Source organism: Telopea speciosissima, chromosome 9 (assembly GCF_018873765.1).
Source record: "Telopea speciosissima isolate NSW1024214 ecotype Mountain lineage chromosome 9, Tspe_v1, whole genome shotgun sequence".
Classification (NCBI taxonomy): domain Eukaryota; kingdom Viridiplantae; phylum Streptophyta; class Magnoliopsida; order Proteales; family Proteaceae; genus Telopea; species Telopea speciosissima.
In genome coordinates this window covers 47,779,749-47,798,771 of record NC_057924.1, presented here as the reverse complement: position 1 = coordinate 47,798,771, position 19,023 = coordinate 47,779,749, and the positions used below count along the sequence as shown (strand labels likewise).

General features: G+C 38.0%; 2 protein-coding genes across 4 annotated transcripts in view; one reads left to right on the top strand and one right to left on the bottom strand.

Annotated features, from left to right (window-relative positions):
- The window catches only part of LOC122639712 (pentatricopeptide repeat-containing protein At3g59040), a 64,522-nt gene extending 58,658 nt beyond the window's left edge, over positions 1 to 5,864 (bottom strand). For 2 of the 3 annotated variants that reach the window (XM_043832625.1, XM_043832624.1), the window contains exons 1-3: positions 5,690 to 5,864; positions 4,724 to 5,036; positions 3,950 to 4,240 (exon numbers count right to left, since the gene is read on the bottom strand). In XM_043832625.1, coding sequence (XP_043688560.1) covers positions 3,950 to 4,240; positions 4,724 to 5,036; positions 5,690 to 5,739 — 654 coding nt within the window. In that variant the 5' untranslated portion in view covers positions 5,740 to 5,864. The remainder of the gene's footprint in view (positions 1 to 3,949; positions 4,241 to 4,723; positions 5,037 to 5,689) is intronic. The other variant, XM_043832626.1, reaches the window with a different exon arrangement.
- Positions 5,865 to 11,869: 6,005 nt separating this feature from the next.
- LOC122638984 lies at positions 11,870 to 18,872 on the top strand. The gene is made up of 2 exons (XM_043831830.1): positions 11,870 to 12,776; positions 18,742 to 18,872. The coding sequence occupies exons 1-2, from the start codon at positions 11,870 to 11,872 to the stop codon at positions 18,870 to 18,872; spliced, it is 1,038 nt and encodes a 345-aa protein (XP_043687765.1).
- The last annotated feature ends 151 nt before the right edge of the window (positions 18,873 to 19,023 follow it).

The window sequence follows — 19,023 nt, the reverse complement described above, 5'->3', positions numbered from 1 at the left end:
CTTCATTTTTGGGATGGATTTCAAGCCTTGAACTGTGATTCAACTGCACATTTGAAGATTCAACTCCACTTTTGCAAGATTCATCACAAATTTGAAGGATTTGTCAAAGGTAAACTATTTTTCCCCAAATCTATTGTTTTCAAAAAAAATTGTTCAATCCTTGGTGGATTCATGTCATTTTAAGATATGTTACACAACTTTGGACGATCTATCATTTGATGGAGCCTGAATTTTTTTTCTGTTATTAATTTTTTTTTCCTACAAAAAAAATTTTTTTTGAAAAAAAAATTGAAAAAAATAGGATAAATAGTGATTGTTTGGAAGTGATTTTCATACATGTTGGACAACTTTAGATGCTCTACAACCTCATGGAGTCATTTTATTTTTCACCCATTAAAAAATTTATTTTATTTTCCAGAATTAATAAATATATTATTAAAATTGTAAAAAAATATATAATATTAAGGAAAAATACCTATTTTTATTGAAAAATTATGCACAACATATGTACATAATTCCAACTTCAAATGGTGTCAAATACATCATTACATTATAATATTTTATACTTTAAGGTATAAATATTTTTAATAAAAATTCTAAATTTTTTTTTTATTAAGAAATAAATACTAGGTTTAGGGAATAAATAAGAGATAGCTATTTGATTGTTCTAATAGCTTAACATTATGTTTAATAGTTACGAATACAATACTTTAAGTCTTTAATACATTACTTTAAGTCTTTAATACATTACTTTAAATCTTCAATAGTTACTAATACATGCTTTTTATGTAACAGTATAAAAAGTAAGACATTTCGTACACAATGGGGGATATAGCATGGCAACATGGAGTCTCGATGTCCGACGATAAAAAGAAGTTCAAGTGTAACTATTGTGGAAAGTTGCCATCTGGAAGAGCCACTAGGTCAAAACAACATTTGGCTGGTATAGGTAAGGACGTTGCCTCATGCAGAAATGTTCCGAGCCAAATGAAAGTGGCTATGGCCCAATACTTGAGTGGAGGACGAGCAAAGAAAGCTGAGAGGGAAAAACAACAAACAGAGTTTGATGAGGCAGTGTTAGAGAGGCCTAGTGTAGAGATCCATGGAGGAGATGATACTGAATTTAGGCCTACACTTGGTGAGTTTGAATCAGAGGCTAAGTGGAGAATTTACCAGCAGACTTTGGAAGAGAGTAGACAAAGTTTGTTTTATGAGAATATGAGAAGATATGAACATGTAAGAGGAGTTGGTGGATCTGGCTCTGCTGCACCAGTGCAACAAGATGAGAGGAGAAGCACTATCTGGCTCTGATGCAGATTGGGTAGGTTCGGCTGGTGATCGTCGGTCTACCACAGGGTATTGTACATTTGTTGGAAGAAACCTGGTTACGTGGCGAAGCAAGAAATAGACCACAGTTGCAAGATCCAGTGTTGAAGCAGCGTATAGAGCTATGGCTCATACTACTGTTGAATTGATGTGGGTTAGATCTCTCCTACTTGAGATGGGGTTTCCAGTTTCAACTCCTATAAAGAGGTTTTATGACAACCAGGCAGCCAAACCCGGTCTTTCAGGAGAGAACTAAGCATATACAGCATAGTTGTAATGGCGTCCTGGCGCTAGAGAAATGTGCATATCGACTAGGGATGTAAACGGATCGGATTCGGCTCGGATAGTGCTATATCCGCATCCGCATCCGATTAGCTTTCGGACGGATTTGGATAGTGCTAAACGGATACGGACACGGATATGGATCGGATATTTTATCCGTTTACATATAAATATAGCTTTTCAAATAACTATAGCCTATGCGTATCCACATCCATTTAGCTTTCGGACGGATTCAGATAGTGCTACACGGATACGGACAAGGATACGGAAACTGATTTCGACTATTCATTTACATCCCTAATATCGACCAACGCCATGGCGTCCCTGTTTCCCTAAATCTCCTATTTTAGCATTGGTTTAGGAGTTTTTTCTTTCTGGGCGGTACTACCAAATTCTGGAAAGCCATCATAGGATCCTTCACACACATCGACTGGTTCTGAGATTTGATCCATAAGTTCTTTTCTCTTGGGCAATCCATACCTGGAAGTTTCATATCCAGAAGTCTCTCTTTCTATGCAACTAAGACATCAGCCAGATCTGATTTCAGATCTCACCATTTGGTTGCCAGGCGAATTTTGGGGCTATTTCTCGTTGAGATCGACAGACCTTGGCAGGCTGCGATTTTGTTCCAGAAATTGAAGGGAGAATCGTCTTCATAAGGAGTTTCCTCTGCTGGAAATACTCCAGTTCACTACCTCTCTTTCTATCGTGTTATTGCAAGGTTGAAGAAGACATATTAAGTCTTTAAAATTGCAAGTAAGGACAACTTATATTATTTACATAAAACCCCCTATATTCTCTATTTCTATTCTGTTTAGCCCATTCAGTTTTCTCTTTAACTCCATTAAATTACAGTTCTGACACTCTTTTACAACTTCAGATTAATTACAATTCTGCCATTGCTCTTATAAATCTTGATTTATCTACTAGTTTGCCATTCAACTTTGGATTTAATTACAATTCTGTCATGGTCGACATGATCGCCATGGCAACACCATGGCAGGCGACGTGTCGATATATCGATCAGACACCCCTCCACCGACTTGGATCGCCGTGACAATTATGATATAGAGGTGGATTGTCACTTTGTTCGCAATGTCATCTTGAAAAAACTGATTGAAACACCATTTGTCACTTCATCTGATCAGATTGCTAATGTGTTTACCAAGTCTCTATTTTCTCCTAGTTTTCGGTCTTATTGTAACAAGCTGAGCATGGGTGATATATATGCTCCAGCTTGAGGGGGAGTGCTGAAATATTAGTTTATGGGGCAGATAGGTCTTTTTACCTTAGATTATTTCTATTATTTATATCCTTTATTGTGTCGGTTTTATGTATGGGCAATTCTGTCCTAAGTTTTTATTATTATTAGTTATAAATATAACTATGGCTGACCTACGATAGAACATACTGTTCTACCGCAGGTCCCCTTCTCTTTGGGATTTGCGTGCCTTCTTCACTTCTTTTCTTTCTTCTTCTTCTCCCTCTAATCTGATTTTTAGTTCCTGATATTATAACATGTTTCAAGCAATAATGAGTTCCCAATACACGTAATGAACAAGCAGTTAATTGGTCAAAAGATGGCCAAGAATACCTACTGACTCAAAGCCTTTCCCTAGGTGAAGAACTAAATTCATCAGTGGGCTGAGTTAAAATTAAAGTATAAAATAACTTAAAAAGTCTGAATCAGCAACATAATGCTATTGATTGCCACTAAACAACAACAACAAACAACAAACTCAGCCTTACCCCAACTTAATGGGGTCGGCTACATGGATCCAACCAAACAAAGTAGGTAAACACTGCAGAGTGAAAGAGAAGAATGGGAAATGAGATGAGAAGTGAGAAGTGACAAATGAAAAATGACAAATGAATAAAGGAAAATACAAGAAAAGTGAAAGAGGAAAGAGGCACAGCCCAGCAAGTCAAGAGAATCTCAGCTAAATAGGGCCTGCAACATGGATCCTTGCCCTCCAAAAGGCTCTATCCGAGATCATACATGGGACGAGACCTAGACTATGCATGCCCTTTCTCACAATTTCTCCTATTGATTACCACTCAACGTACAAAATGGGAACTTTTTAATCTTAAAAATGGTGGAGTCTATCTTTAAACAAGTCTGCCTTTTATATAATTGAAACTTGGAATGGCACATGGTTCTAATATAATATGATAACCAAGATGATCCAACTCCTAGGAAATTGTCAAATATTATCAAGATATAGCAAATCCTAATATCTGAAACCCTCTTAAAAGTTGATGAAGTCAATGAGAATTAGATAAAAAAAAATCCGGGAAAATAATTAAAAAATCAATAAAGAATGGTGATCAGATGTTTTACCTGAACAAAAATTTTAAGTATGATTTGATATGTCAAAGCTGAAGGTTCAGGACCCGAAGATTGCATCCTTCGAAATACGGCTTCTGCCTTATTGTATTGCCCTCCTCTTCCATATGCTTCCATCAGGGCAGTGTGTGATATTACACTTGGCGAATAACCCTTCTTATTCATGTAGCCTAAAAGTCTTTCAGCCCTGTTGAAATCTCCTAGCTTTCCATAAGCCGTTATAAGCATCAGGAAATCCATTTCATTGAATTCCCACCAGTGCTGAGTCCTGAGCCATTCAAGAATCTAGAAAAGAAATTTAAACAAAATGAACAACAAAAATATCCAAAATATTGTAAGAAATATGGAAAGTTTAATGAGTATCGAAGACAAAGAAGTTTCTTGGCCTTCATATATGTATGAACTATCAAAATCAATCCAGACCATTCAACAAAGTCCAACCCCATGGATGCCAGATTTTTCCCTGAATCTTTAGAATTGAATGATTTGGCCTTCATAAACATTTAATGCATTGAATTCTCTTCAGACTGCTAAACTACTTCCAATGCCATCCAATTTTTTTTTGTTCTCAAGTGGACAGTTAAGATACAAAAGTAATTAACTTTTGTTACCCCGAATGAAACAAGAAATAAATTCAATGATCACCAAAACTACTAGGGCTACAACATCAAGCAGGTTATGATAACAGTTTCCAATATTTTGACAAGAAGAAGGGGGCAATGCCCAGCAATAACTTGTAGGACCTGGGAAAAAAGTTCTCCATCATACCTCACTGACAAGGTTCCATTTTTTAAGCTGCTTGAATCTCACCAGGGTACCCAGAACAAGGTCTCTGGGGAGTCCCTGGTTCTTGGGCCTATGATTTCTGAGGATTGAGACAGCCGACCCTGCCTCATCAATTTCCTTCATTAATCTTCTCCAGTTCTTCTGATCTGCTTCATCAGCTGCATCTTTGAAGACCTCCACTTTCTTCCTCCTTTGCATGAACTTTCTAGGGGTCAACATGCCAAGACAAACCACATCCATCCTTCCATGGATTTTAATCTTTGGGCTAGAAAAGAGACCAAGTGCCTTAGCCTGACTGGAAATACAAATTAAAAACCCACATTAGAATCATCCCACAACCACTGGAAAATTCCACAGAATTAGAAAAGAAGAACTTAGAAAATTCTATAGAAAATATAAAGCAAATTATCTAAAGGTTAATGAGAAATATGATGAAACACCTTACTATGCTATCAAACTTACATGCCATAACGAAGTAAAATTAAACTTGAAATCCATATACAAACTTTCAAGAAAAGTTGGTTCAGCAAGGAGAGAGATAACCTATTCAACGAGTGGGAATCATAACACATTAAGCAAGCAAAGAATTTCGGAAGAGGAAATATACTAACAAAATTAAAGAAAACAAGTTAACAGCAGAATAGTGCTGAGAACTGACGGAACCCACCAGCTTAAACTAAAAGATTCACATGGTATGGGTAAAAATACACAGAAAGCATGGGAAACCCATCCCATACAAAATATCAAAGTTAAAAGAATGTATAACAGTGAAGCAAAGAAGATGCAAAACAGCTGAGCATATACTGTTCAGATGTAGCAGATTAACGGATTCCCATTTCACAAGTAGAAACCTAAACAAGAACATATTCAAGCACCAAAGTGGACTGTAAACTATAATTATCTCTGAATTTAAGGAGTCGACAAAAACTCAGCAAGAGGTCTGGATACCTTATATTGGAGGAAAACGAGAGCAAAGTCTGCAACTGGACTGCTTCCATTTTCTGCAACTACAAATCAGACGCTTATGTATCGGATTGGAAGGCGCGAAGCTTTTGCGTTATCAGCTCTCCGACAAAGCCGGGGCCCTCTGCTCAAAAACCCAAAACCCCGTTATCCTCCTTTATGCTCTTTTGGTATGGTTTACACTTTACATTTTTAATTATCCGATATATTTCTGTGGTATAATTTTGTTTTTGTGAAAGACCCCCCAACACCCCCTGTAGGGAAGGGGGGAAATTCTCTGGTGTAATTTATGGAAAAAAAATCCTCTGCATTATCTTAATCTTGTGGTGTCCTGCAGTTCGGGCCTGAGCTCGACACGTGGAAGATGTGAAATCTAATGGTGCCGAGCTTGACAAGAAAGAAAAAAAAAATTGGGTCAATCGAGCTCGCATCATTGGATGAAGCATCTTCCACGTGTCAAGCTCTCACGCCCGAACTACAAGGCACCGCAAGATGAAGGAATTGCAAAGGATTTTAATCCTACATAAAATGGTAAAAGCAGGGTGCCCACCCTCTCTCTATCTCTATCTCACATCCCCCATGGAAAAGGACCAGCTTGCCCCTCCCATTGGGCAAGGCCGCCCGCTTACCTAGAGTGAGTGTGCCCAACCCTCTCCCTTTATGTATATGGTATTTTGGAAAGTATTTTTTTTTTATGAAAGCATAAAATGATAATATTAACGAGGGCAGAGATCATTGTCAGCTTGCATGGCCCTTGCACCAACATGGGGGGCCCAATGAGAACATGGCAGAGCAGACTCAGAGGCATCAACATCGGTGGGATTTTTGTATTTCACAGGAGGTGGGCCCATCTTTTTACCCCCCTTGTGTTTGGGTATAGGTGCCATGCGACCTGACAAGCAAGTATGTCATTTCATGGGAAGAGAGGACAGAGGCGAATACAATGAGGAGCTAACGTACGCTATGTAGTCTCGCAACGTTCTTTTTTTGTAATTTAATTTAGTACTTTGCTTCTTGATAATGTTAGATTTTTTATTGTATTTAAAATTAAATATTCAAAATACATTTAGTTTTTTGTTGGGTGTCTTTTGGAGACACACCTTGGTTGTGTCTCTTCCTCTCCTATATTGGGAGAGGAGGTCTTGCATATTTGAACCAACATTTTTGTTTGAAAACAGTTCTAAATTTTGTTTACTCTCTATCGTAGTGTGTCTGTGTCAATGAGTTAGTGAGTATAACCTTCGGATACTGCTTGATTGTAATCACATTTGGAGTGTTGCCTTACATGATTGGGAGTTGTTTTATCTTGGAGGTGAAAACATATAGTCAACCCGATCTGCACAAATTCGAGGCGTTCAAATACCTTAAGGAGAGTATTTAATATGACTCAACTCTACTATACGTGCATCAAAGTTTTACTGACTCAAGTAATACAAGAGGATGTATATTGGTGTTGTCAATCCTTTCTCCAACCTTACAAGGATATTTCGGTGACATACAAACTGCCGTACAAACAGATAAGTTTTATACTGCTACAACCCATTACATCATATTTCTAATAGACAATTCTGAGCTTTGAGTAGAAATTTTCCTTGATTCCTCTTATCCCTAAAACGATGCAATTAGTTTGAGTCATACAACTACCAAAATTGCGAGCACACTTCAACTTCTTCTACTCTACCAAGAGCTTTATGTTTAGCTTTGTTTTGATCTTGTAGGGGGTTTCTACTCCAAAACTTTGTATTTTGGATGCTTATTTTTTGTTGGGGAAGTGTTTGTTGCAAGGGGAACGTGGCCGATGTGCGTAGAAACCATTTTTCTTTTGGAGAAAAAAAAAATATCATCAAATTAAAAAAGAAAAAAATATGTATTCATGCAAGCATTGTTACACCTGTGCCCAAAAACCCAAGCTAAATTAAATTTTTGGTTGTGGGTCTGAAACTTGAAGTCATATCCATGAATACCTCCCTCATGCAACTACAAAGTTCACCACCAGATTTACAAATCGTAGTAAGGACCATTGGCTGACAAACCCTAGCCATAGATTGGATGCTTTAAACTTGAGAGTTATGATGGAGGTACATTAGTACGCGTAGACACTAACACTCGGGATGTTTTGACACATGGACAGCAAGGAAAACCCACTCTGGTTGATCACTCCGGTTGACTACTCTCATCGATCAGAGCTACTATCATAGCAAATCTCTATCTCGGGAGTGCGGGGCCTAGTGTCTCGAGTCGGGGATCTCGCCTACGTGTCCCAATTACCTAGTAGGAATGTTTCCCGACAATTATTGGTACACGGGACCCACGTATCAACCCGTGTACACGATTTCGGCTTAAAAACCAATGTTTGGCCAATAAAGCCTTAGCCAAACACACCCTTAGACCTATTCCTCTATAAACCCCACTATTCCCTAAACCTATCACGGTTACAATCGTTGAGAGGAAGAGAGAAAAAGAAGAAGAGGAGGAAGGAGAAGGAGCCTAGGCTATCAATTTAGGTAATTAATCTCATCTCCCTCTCTCCTTCACTTATGTTATGCCATGATCATAATTCTCTTGTTGAACCTATGTTCTTATCTCCCATTTTCATTTTGTTTGGGGAAATCCATTGTAGGATTCATCCCATCTCCAAGGTAAGCTCTTCCCTAGACTAAACCCTACTCTCTAAGTCTTTTCCTAAGCATTTAAACAAATCAATTTCAGATTTAAGCCATGTACTGTTTCCTCTTTATTATTCCTAATGTAATTGGTTTAGGAAATCATGAAATTGAACTTAAAACCTTCATGCATGCTTAATCCAACCATAATTCCCTATACCTAAATCTGTTTTTTAACCAATTCAAACCATCCTTCACTGTCTATGTTTGAATTGAAGCATTAGATGCAAATTTCCAACTATGCATGGCTGATTTCATGAATTGAAACTCAAACCCCATGCATGTACCCAATTCTCATTTGAATTATCAAATTACCCAAATCCTATACCTAATTTTGGTTTTGGGAACTCAAATTCATGGATAGAAAACCACTCCTGTGAGCAATTGAAAAAATCCAAGCCAAAACCCCTGTTTTAGTTCTTGAAATTCTTGCTGTAAAATCTCTGGCCGATGGCCCTGTCGACTACTTCATCGGCAAGAGAATGTTACCACAATAAAAAATTATAACATTCTTACTGTATCATTCTGGCTGATGGCCCGATCAACTACTTATTGACCTGAGTTGCTGTCAAACCCATATTGATTCTTAGACCTAATCTAACCTAACCCTAAGGCAACCCTAGTTTCTCACTTGCACTTGGACACCTTCTAACTCATGTGTACGGTTTCATAATCATAGGAAAGGTGAGTGGGGGTCGGCTTTGAACCAATCCAACTTCGCAGTCACAAGTACGACAAGGTGAGTGGGGGTCGGCTTTGAACTCTTTTGGAAATGTTTATTGCATTAGTTGCTTGAATAGGTATGATGCACGTGTATGAGTTTTGTTTATATGTGTTATTAGAAAACTGTTTATTTGATTCATTCATGTTGTGACATATGAGTTGTGGAACTTGGATGGTTGTTGATGTGTTGGTGCGATGTATTAAAATTGTAAATGTTGCTATGCTAGTTTAGATGTCGTAGCCGGCTTGGAAACGAGAGGTATGGTGGGTCGTAGTATGGGATGCGGGCACTGTACACCTTGTACTATGCCATATAGTTTGCGTAAGGCTAGGAATGTCACTCCCTGGTGCTATAACCCTTACTAGCAGGGGTTCAGGTGTTGGGTGATCATAGCCCCCTGTTATCTGAGGAGTGAGGTAATAATCTGGGATGGGGTCCAGGCTATGATTATCGGGGTTTACCCACGGGGAGGTATTTTAATACTACGGCGTCGTGGGCTCCATACAACAATTGAGGTTACAACTCGAGAAAGGAGAAGGATCTGAGGATGTTTCCCGAGTTGTTTTCGTAGCACAAGCTTAGAGACTTAGGCATTGTTATTAGGTGGAATTAATATTTAAAATGAACCCATGCATATAGGATCTTGTGTTTGTGAATGCTTATGTGTACTCTATTTTCACTTGCTGGGCTCAGTGGAGCTCACCCCTCGAGAAAACATCTTTTAGATGTTTTGCAGGTAAAGGTATACTAGTGTTGGGAATAAAATTGATCCAAAAGGCACTAATGATGATGGTTTTATGAATTGGGATTTGAGGGACTTTATTATTTTGTTTATGTGTTTACTATGCTCTTTTGTATTTATCGTATGGTTAAATCCACTGTAAATATACAATTGTACAGTTTAGCTTTCCATTTTGTTAGTTTACTTATGGGGATGTAACTTAAGATGTGGGAGAATAAAACTTTAATAACTGTATATAACATAATAGGAACTTTTCGCTACACTCTGAATGGCTTATTTAATTTTCTTGATATTAATTGTGGGGCTTGTGATGTGTAACTACTGCATCTGGATTGGAGGTGGTTGGATACAATGGGTATCCGGGTCACTTGTCGGATCCTTCCAAGGGGTAGGTTCGGGGAGTGACAAGCATAGTTTTCTATCTATGATATAACAAGAAAGTATAATCACACAATAATTGATTTTGAGTTTTATCAATCATCACACATGTCTATTGAGACTAAAGAGCATATGATTATAGGGTTGAGAATTTCACACACCCCTATCTGAAAACTGAGCTATCATATGATAATTCAATTAATATGCAAAATTGGAGACATGTAGTTCATGTTTTCATATAGGCCCTATAATGCTTAGAAATATTGTACCAAGTGGTCAAATAGTTGTCCTAAACCACCAAATTTGATAAATGATTTATTCATAGAATTCGTTTTTGTTGGAATATGGGTATTTGGGTATTACGTGTGACATGGGTCGATCCATGATATAAGATCGAACCATGGGGTGTTATTTCTATTTTAGTTATTTTCCCTTTCCTAGTTCTATTCTAACTCTATTTAACTAGTTAGAATTAGAGTTATATTTGTAATAGGTGTCAACATTTCTTCTATTATAAATCCATATCGTGGAGGACTATCATTATTTAAGCCATTCACATATTTCTACATGGTATCAGAGCCTAAACTCAATATCTGAGAAATTAATTCTGCTCTCCTCCATCCTCTCCCTCCACAATTGATCTCTCCTAGATCAACTAACCCATTACCCTAAAACCCTAAATCAACCGAGACCCTCCGTCTCTCTTCCCTTCTCTCGTTTCCATTATTTCATGGGGGCAGTACTTTGAGGTGATCTAAATATGATCTAGTACTTGCCCTAGAGTTTACTTCCTTTACTTTATCCTATTTTATGATCTCCATGCACAGTGAGATCCATGTTTGAAGATTGAAGAACTGCCGATTTTATTTTAGAAGACCTGCAGATTTTTTTTCTCGAAGATTAAAAACCTGTAGATTTATTTCTCTCGAAGACCTGCAGTATTTTTTCTCCATGTTTGAAGATTGAAGCACTGTAGATTTTATTTTAGAAGACCTGCAGATTTATTTCTCTCGAAGACCTGCAATATTTTTTCTCCATGTTTGAAGACTGAAGCACTGCAGAATTTTATTTAGAAGACCTGCAGATGTTTTAAGACCTGAAATTTTTTTTTCTCGAGACCTGCAGATTTTTTTTTCAAGACCTGCAGAATTTTTTTCAAGACCTGCAAATCCATATTGTGCGAAGATCTGCAGACTCCTTTCCTCTTTTTTTTGTAGACCTGCAGCAGTTTTTTATTGAAGACCTGCAGCAGCTTTTTGTTGAAGATCTGCAGATTTTTTTGCAGGAGTGCAGTATTTTTTTGAAGACCTGCAGATTTTTTTCTGTATACATAACTGCAGCTTCTCTTTGTTTGACAACACTGTAGTTGTTTATTTATACAACCTGCAGAGTTTATTTTGAAGAACTGCTACCTATTTACCTATTGCAGAATATTCTGCAATTTCTTGCACTTCTCGGTTATTGAAGTTCTATAAGTATGCCTGATTCAGCTGCATCCACTGCTACCACCAACACTGGCCAATCTTCTACACAAGGGACGCATAATGATTATTCCTCTTTTCCAGTCAGCCCGATGAAGCTCGATGGCACTAATTATTTACTTTGGTCTACACAAATGTTTCTTTCTATTGATTCAAGGGGCTATAAAGGATATATATATGGTTACCACTGTCAAACCAAGTGAAGCTGGTGCATTACAAGACAAGTGGAGTTCCAGCAACTCTCTTTTTATGGCTTTTCTTCTCAATGCAATGATTCCATTCATTGCCCATGGCTATACACTACTTGATTCAGCTGTAAAAATTTGGAAAGCTGCTAAAGGTACCTATTCCCAGGTAGGGAATGATGCACAAGTTTTTGATATTCAACGAAAAATCCATGCAACCACACAGGGTGAACTTACTTTATCTGAATATTACTGTGAACTCCGTAGCCTATGGCAAGAGCTTGACTATTATGATAACTTTCAGCTTGATTGTCCTTCTGATATTACCAAATTTCAGCTTAGGGAGGATAAATTCAGAGTATACACTTTCTTGACTGGCCTTAATGTGGAATATGATCAGCTTCGGTCTCAAGTTCTGAGTCGTTCACCTTTTTCCACTTTGGAGCAAGCCTACTTTATGATACAATTGGCAGATACTCGTCATTCCACCATGTTACCAACTACACAGCCAGAGAGGTCTGCTTTAATTTCTTCTAGAGGTAACTCTTCTAGTACTAGTACACGTTCCTCGTTTGAGAAGGAACCTCTTAAATGTACTCATTGTGGAAAGGAACGACATACTGTGGATTTTTGCTGGAAGTTACATGGTCGGCCATCTGACTCTTCTGATGGTCGTAGTGGTGGTCGTGGTCGAGGTCGTGGTCGTGATCGTGGTGGTCGTGGTGGCACACAGGCCCATCTTTCTGAAGCTATTGAAACAGCCCCTACTACCACACTTTCTGTAGAGGAACTTGTTGCATTTCGTCGTATGATGACTACCTTCGCCTCTTCATCTGTACCTACCTCTACCTCGACTGTGGTTCCCTCTTCTAAATCGAACCTTGTTTTCTCCAAACCAGGTATTTCTTTTGCTGGTCATTGTGCTTCGGCATTATCTCATCCTTGGAAAATCGATTCCGGAGCCACTGACCACATGACTGGTCAATCCAATTTATTTTTTCGTTATTCTCCCTATTCAAGCAAAGATAAAATTAAAATAGCCGATGGTTCTCTTTCCTCTGTCTCAGGGAAGGGAGCCATCCATTGTTCTCCTTCTTTATCTTTGTCCTCTGTTTTACATGTTCCTAAGTTAACTTCTAATTTGCTTTCTATCAGTAGTTTGACATCTAATCTCAATTGCAAAACTATTTTTTATCCTTCACATTGTATCTTTCAGGACTTGGGGACAGGGAGAACGATTGGAACTGGTAAAATGCGTGGTGGTCTCTACTTGCTTGACGATAATCTTATCTCTAATGGTGTTACTATGTCTGGCCATGCTCTTACTACTACTTCCGCTGAACATCATTTATTTGAATTGCACCAATGGCATCGTCGACTGGGCCATCCACCTTTAGGAACCTTAGCTAAGATTTTTCCTATTTTATTTCAGCATTGTAACCCTCACTCTTTATTATGTGAGGCTTGTGTTTTTGCAAAACAAACTCGTTCTGTTTATTCTAGTTCAAATAAAAGATGTTCTAAGCCTTTTTCTATGATTCATTCTAATGTTTGGGGTCCCTCATGTACCTCTTCTATTTATGGCTTTAAGTGGTTTGTCACCTTTATTGATTGCCACACACGCACCACTTGGGTTTACTTAATGTGACATAAGAGTGAAGTTTTTTCCTGTTTTAACGTCTTTTATAGCATGGTTCAAACTCATTTTCAAGCTACCATTCAAACTCTCAGTCGTGAATATTTAGATGGAGCCTTTCAATTATTTCTTGCTACTCAAGGTATTATTCATTAAACCAGTTGCGTTGACACTCCACCCCAAAATGGAGTGGCTGAACGCAAAAATAGACATCTTCTTGATGTAGCTCGCTCTATTATGTTTGAAATGCATGTTCCTTCTCATTTATGGGGAGAGGCTGTTTTAACAGCTGCTTATCTTATCAATAGGATGCCCTCTCGGGTACTTGACTATAAATCTCCTCTTGAGTTATTGAAGGGGTCTTCTTCTTATATTATTCCTCCCAAAATTTTTGGGTGTGTTTGTTTTGTTTGAAACCACTATGCCCATGGCAAACTTGATCCCCGTGGTCTCCGCTGTATTTTCATTGGTTATTCTCCCACCCAAAAGAGGTATAAATGTTATCATCCTACATCTCGTCGTGTTTTTGTTTCCATGGATGTCGTTTTTCATGAGGCCGTGGCTTTCTTTCCATCTTCGGCACCTCTTCAGGGGGAGTCCATTCCTATTCTAGAAGAAGTGCCGATTCCCATTCCTCCTCTACGTGAACCTATTGATGACTATCATGTACCTTTAGATAATGATGTTCAAGGGGAGCAGCAGGTACAGCCAGTGAAAGATTTCACACAATAGTATTATTGAAAGAAAAAAGGGTAACAACAGCCCACCACTGCAGCATTACCAGACCAAGAGTTGTCCTCTGACCTAGGATCGAATGACACCTCCTCTGGTAATATTTCTATCCTTTAGATGTTGCTACTTCTCCTATTACTTCTGATCCATCACTTTATCTACCCATTGCTCTTAGAAAGGGAAAAAGGTCTTGTACGCAACATCCAATATCACAGGTTGTTTCGTATGAATCTTTATCCCCATCATTTCATGTTTTTGTTTCCTCTTTATCCTCTGTTTTCATACCACAGACTTGGCAGGAGGCATTTGCAGATACTAGGTGGAAGGAGGCCATGATCGAAGAAATGCTAACTCTAAAGAAGAGTGGTACATGGGATCTTGTCACACTGCCACCACAAAAGAAGACTGTTGGCTGCAAGTGGGTCTTTGTAATTAAACAAAAAAGCTGATGGAACTATTGATCGTTTTAAAACAAGGCTGGTTGCTCGTGGATTTACTCAGACATATGGGATAGATTATTTGGAGATTTTTGCACCTGTTGCCAAAATGAACACTATCAGGGTAATTCTCTCTTGTGCTGTGAACTTAGGATGGAGTCTACAACAGCTTGATGTTAAAAATGCCTTCCTCCATGGTGAATTAGAGGAAGAGGTATATATGGATGTCCCTCCTGGGTTCTCATCTGCTGCAACTCATGGCAAGGTTTGTAAACTTAAGCGTGCGTTGTATGGTCTGAAACAATCACCACGTGCATGGTTTGGTCGTTTTCAGACAACGATGTTGACATTTGGTTATAAACAAAGCAATGCAGATTATACTTTATTTATCAAGACATCGGGCAACATTATTACTCTCCTTATAGTATATGTCGATGATATAATTGTAACTGGAAATAATCTTGCTGAAATTTCCAAGTTGAAGAATTATTTGGCTAAGGAATTTGAGATTAAGGATCTAGGCATACTTCGCTATTTTCTAGGGATTGAAGTGGCCCATTCTTCTCAAGGGCTGTTCTTATCTCAATGCAAGTATACTCTAGATCTTCTTTCCGAACGGCATGTTAGGTCATTCTCCGTGGATACTCCCATTGAGGCAAATGCTCGTTTCTGAGACACTGATGGTGAACTAGTGGACAAAGGGAGACATCAGAGGCGTGTTGGGCGACTAATTTATTTATCTCACACTGGGCCTGATATTGCCTATGCTGTGAGTCTTATCAGTCAATTTTTGCACGATCCCCGGTCTAATCATCTGGAAGCAGTATTCAGGATTTTGAGATACTTGAAGTCGGCTCCTGGTAAAGGAGTATTATTCTCTCGTCATGATCATCTACAGATTGAGGCCTACATTGACTTAGATTGGGCTGGTTCCCATGATCGAAAATCCACCACAGGTTACTGTACATTTGTGGGTGAAAATTGTGTTACATGGCGTAGCAAGAAGCAAACAGTGGTGGCCCGTTCTAGTGCAGAGGCTGAATTTAGAGCTATGGCTCTTGGTATTTGTGAACTATTGTGGCTCAAGACTTTGTTACAAGATTTGAGTATTTCTATTACTCTGCCTATGCGACTCTACTGCGATAGTAAATCGGCAATAAGCATTGCCCATAATCCAGTGGAGCATGATAGGACGAAACATATTGAAATTGATCGTCATTTTATCAAGGAGAATCTGGATAATGGGACGGTTTGTGTTCTTTATGTGCAATATGGGGAACAGTTGGCTGATGTGTTCACCAAAGGCTTAAGTGGAAAAGTTTTTCAACCTTTACTGTGCAAGTTGGGCATGACTGATATCTACGCACCAACTTGAGGGGGAGTGTTGGAATGTGGGTACTTGGGTATTACGTGTGACATGGGTCGATCCATGATATAAGATCGACCCATGGGGTGTTATTTCTATTTTAGTTATTTTCCCTTTCCTAGTTCTATTCTAACTCTATTTAACTAGTTAGAATTAGAGTTATATTTGTAATAGGTGTCAACCTTTCTTCTATTATAAATACATATCGTGGAGGGCTATCATTATTTAAGCCATTCACTTATTTCTACAGTTTTATATCTATCTTTTTTCTTTTTTTTGGAAGAAGATTCTCTGACCTCCCAACGGAGAGCACGCTAGCATCCTTTCTTTATATATCTCTCCTCTTTACTTAAGATGACTTTGTTTCCCTCCCACATGCGACAAATGTGTTATACCTCATTGGTATACTCCAATATACCGATTGCTCGAAGAACCCTCTCCCTTTTTTTTTTCTTTGGGAAAACATAGTTTTCTCATGACTATAAGAAGAGCATGTGATAAAATAATGGGCGAGTGTTCTTGAGCAAGCACCAATGAGATGTGACAGAACAGTTTCACAAATGGGTGGATAGTAAGGTCATTTCATGTGAGGAGGCAGAGAGGCAGAGAGGCAGAGAGACAGAGAGAGAGAGAGGGGTGCTAGATAGTAAAAAGAGTAAATTACTCCCCCCTCCCCTCAATTATGCCCGAATGACAAGCCCCACCCTTGCATATTGAGTAATAACTCTCCCCTCCCCTGAAATCAAAAGATTTTTTCAACCGTACCTATTCCATGAAAAATCGTTGTTAAGTGATGACATCACTCTAAATATATTCATTTAAACCCCAAAATGCCCTTATGTTTGTGATATTCCAATAATATCCCCTTAATTTAATAATAAGAGAGAAAATGAGAAAGAGAACTTCAAGAAGTTCTTCTTCCTTCGTTCGAGCACTTCGGCAGAACCAGAGCTTGATAGCAGGTATGTCCGACGCTATTCTTCCTCATTCAAACACTCTCCGGCGGTAATCTTGACTAGCGGAGAGTGTATACACCTAGTGAGATTGATCTCTCCTCCTAACCAAACAAAGAGCTCGAATGGTGCCTCTCTTCTCCTCCTAAGTTCTTATTAGGTTAAAGCCTCTGGTAGTGCAATTGAATTCTGCAACCTCTGGCATCTACGAAACTGGAGGTAAGGTTTTCCCCTTGATTCCATTCATTATGAATCTCTATTTTTTGATATAGCCTTTAGGATTTATATGTTTTATAGGATTGATAAGTCCCATCGAGAAACCTAATTTTTGGGGATATTTGTTGCTTCAGTTCAGACTGAAATCAAGAAGATTTGCTACATCAAATGTGAAAAAAATCTTAAAAGATAGATTGCTGCTACACACGGTTAGGTAAGATTTTCACTCTTCTGTTTTTTTTTTTTTTCATACTGTTGTTATGTCAAAAAAAAGCTTGATTTAGAGTTATTAAGATCCATGTTCAAGAGATAGAGAGAAATAGGATATATGGCCTTGCTGTTCTAGCTCCTATCGACCATATCAATAAACCCAATTTCTTTCCAATGGAATTTTGAAAGGATAATGGCATTAAGATTTTCTATAGAGAAATCTCGAATCTGATATGACCTGGGATTTTGATCCTCTAGTTCGTGTTCTTCGAATGCATTCTAATGCATTATTCAAAGAAGTTATACATTCTTTGGATTGAAGAGGTAAGAAGACCATTTAATGCTTTCTATGACACTTTTCTTTGATCCGTTAAAGTGTTGCACTTACTCTGTATGACCATCTCACTGCTAGTATTGGAGGACTTGAGTAAATTGTCCAGAAAAATAACAGTGGTAAGAACATACAATAATACAAATAGAATCCACAAAAATGAAGATAGAGATTAGATATTCTATTACCTATTAGATTAAAGATTTTCCACTGGATATTGAAATAAATTAACGTACTTCTAGTAAATTGGGGTTTCTGTCTTTTTTTTTGGTTGACTGATTTTTACCATGTATATATTATAACTAAACCAAGATTCTATGTGTCAATTTCATCAGTTGCTTTAGTAAGTCTTGTTCTTCTTTGTGTCTATAAGTATAATATCAGCTCTAAGACCCTCCATACCCATAGCATAAAGCTCATTTGGATGATGATTTGGTATATAGTAATTTAAAAATGTAGATGCAAGCTCTTTCATCATTTCTGTAAAAAAAATATATAGCAAAAATATATTTTCTAGGGATCAAAATGCATAGCTTGAGGTCAGGTCAATCCTATTGCAAAAATAAGGTTGATCATGAAAATTGTCTTTGATAATAGGAAAATGGTAAAATAGCTATTCTCATGCATAACTATATAATGATCATGCATCATATAAGGTTGCATTATGTACCCTAATCATTAGCTATACATTGATCATGCATCATATAAGATTGCATTGTACCACATTAACTAATTTGTTATACTGATCAGACATAACTATGTCCTCTCCGCATCATCAGGGTCATTTAATTTCTGAAGCAATGGATGTTAGGGCAGCTATCTGTTATCATTACTACCTGAATACCTCGGCACCTACATTGGTAGACCCACACAGGTATGGCTACCAGGACCTGGAATGTGACATATACTATACAGTCATTAGGCATGTTCCGATAGGCCATACTATGACATTCAATGTCAAGTGTATACTCCCTAACAACCAGGATATGAAGTGAATGAGGATGAAAGTGTATATAAGTTGTTTATATTGAATGAACATGATGTGAATGTCATTAATTTGTATGACTATGATCTCAATGTTGATGAGCAATCGACCTACACTTACAATCAATGACTTCCCTGGTGCACTGATCATTCGAGAGAATCGAACAAATATGGGAAGGGAACAACAATGTCACATCTAACAAAGTTAGAGTGGATTTGGTGGTGACATCCAGCAAAGTCAGTGTGGGGTTGGTATTGACATTCAACAAAGTCAATCTGGG

What these genes read in the sequence shown, in the direction of transcription:
- LOC122638984 (XM_043831830.1), top strand. Translation starts at nt 11,870, where the DNA reads ATGGTTACCACTGTCAAACCAAGTGAAGCTGGTGCATTACAAGACAAG. An exon ending in CCTTGTTTTCTCCAAACCAG is followed by an intron (nt 12,777 to 18,741) that starts GTATTTCTTTTG and finishes CCTAACAACCAG; the next exon opens with GATATGAAGTGAATGAGGAT.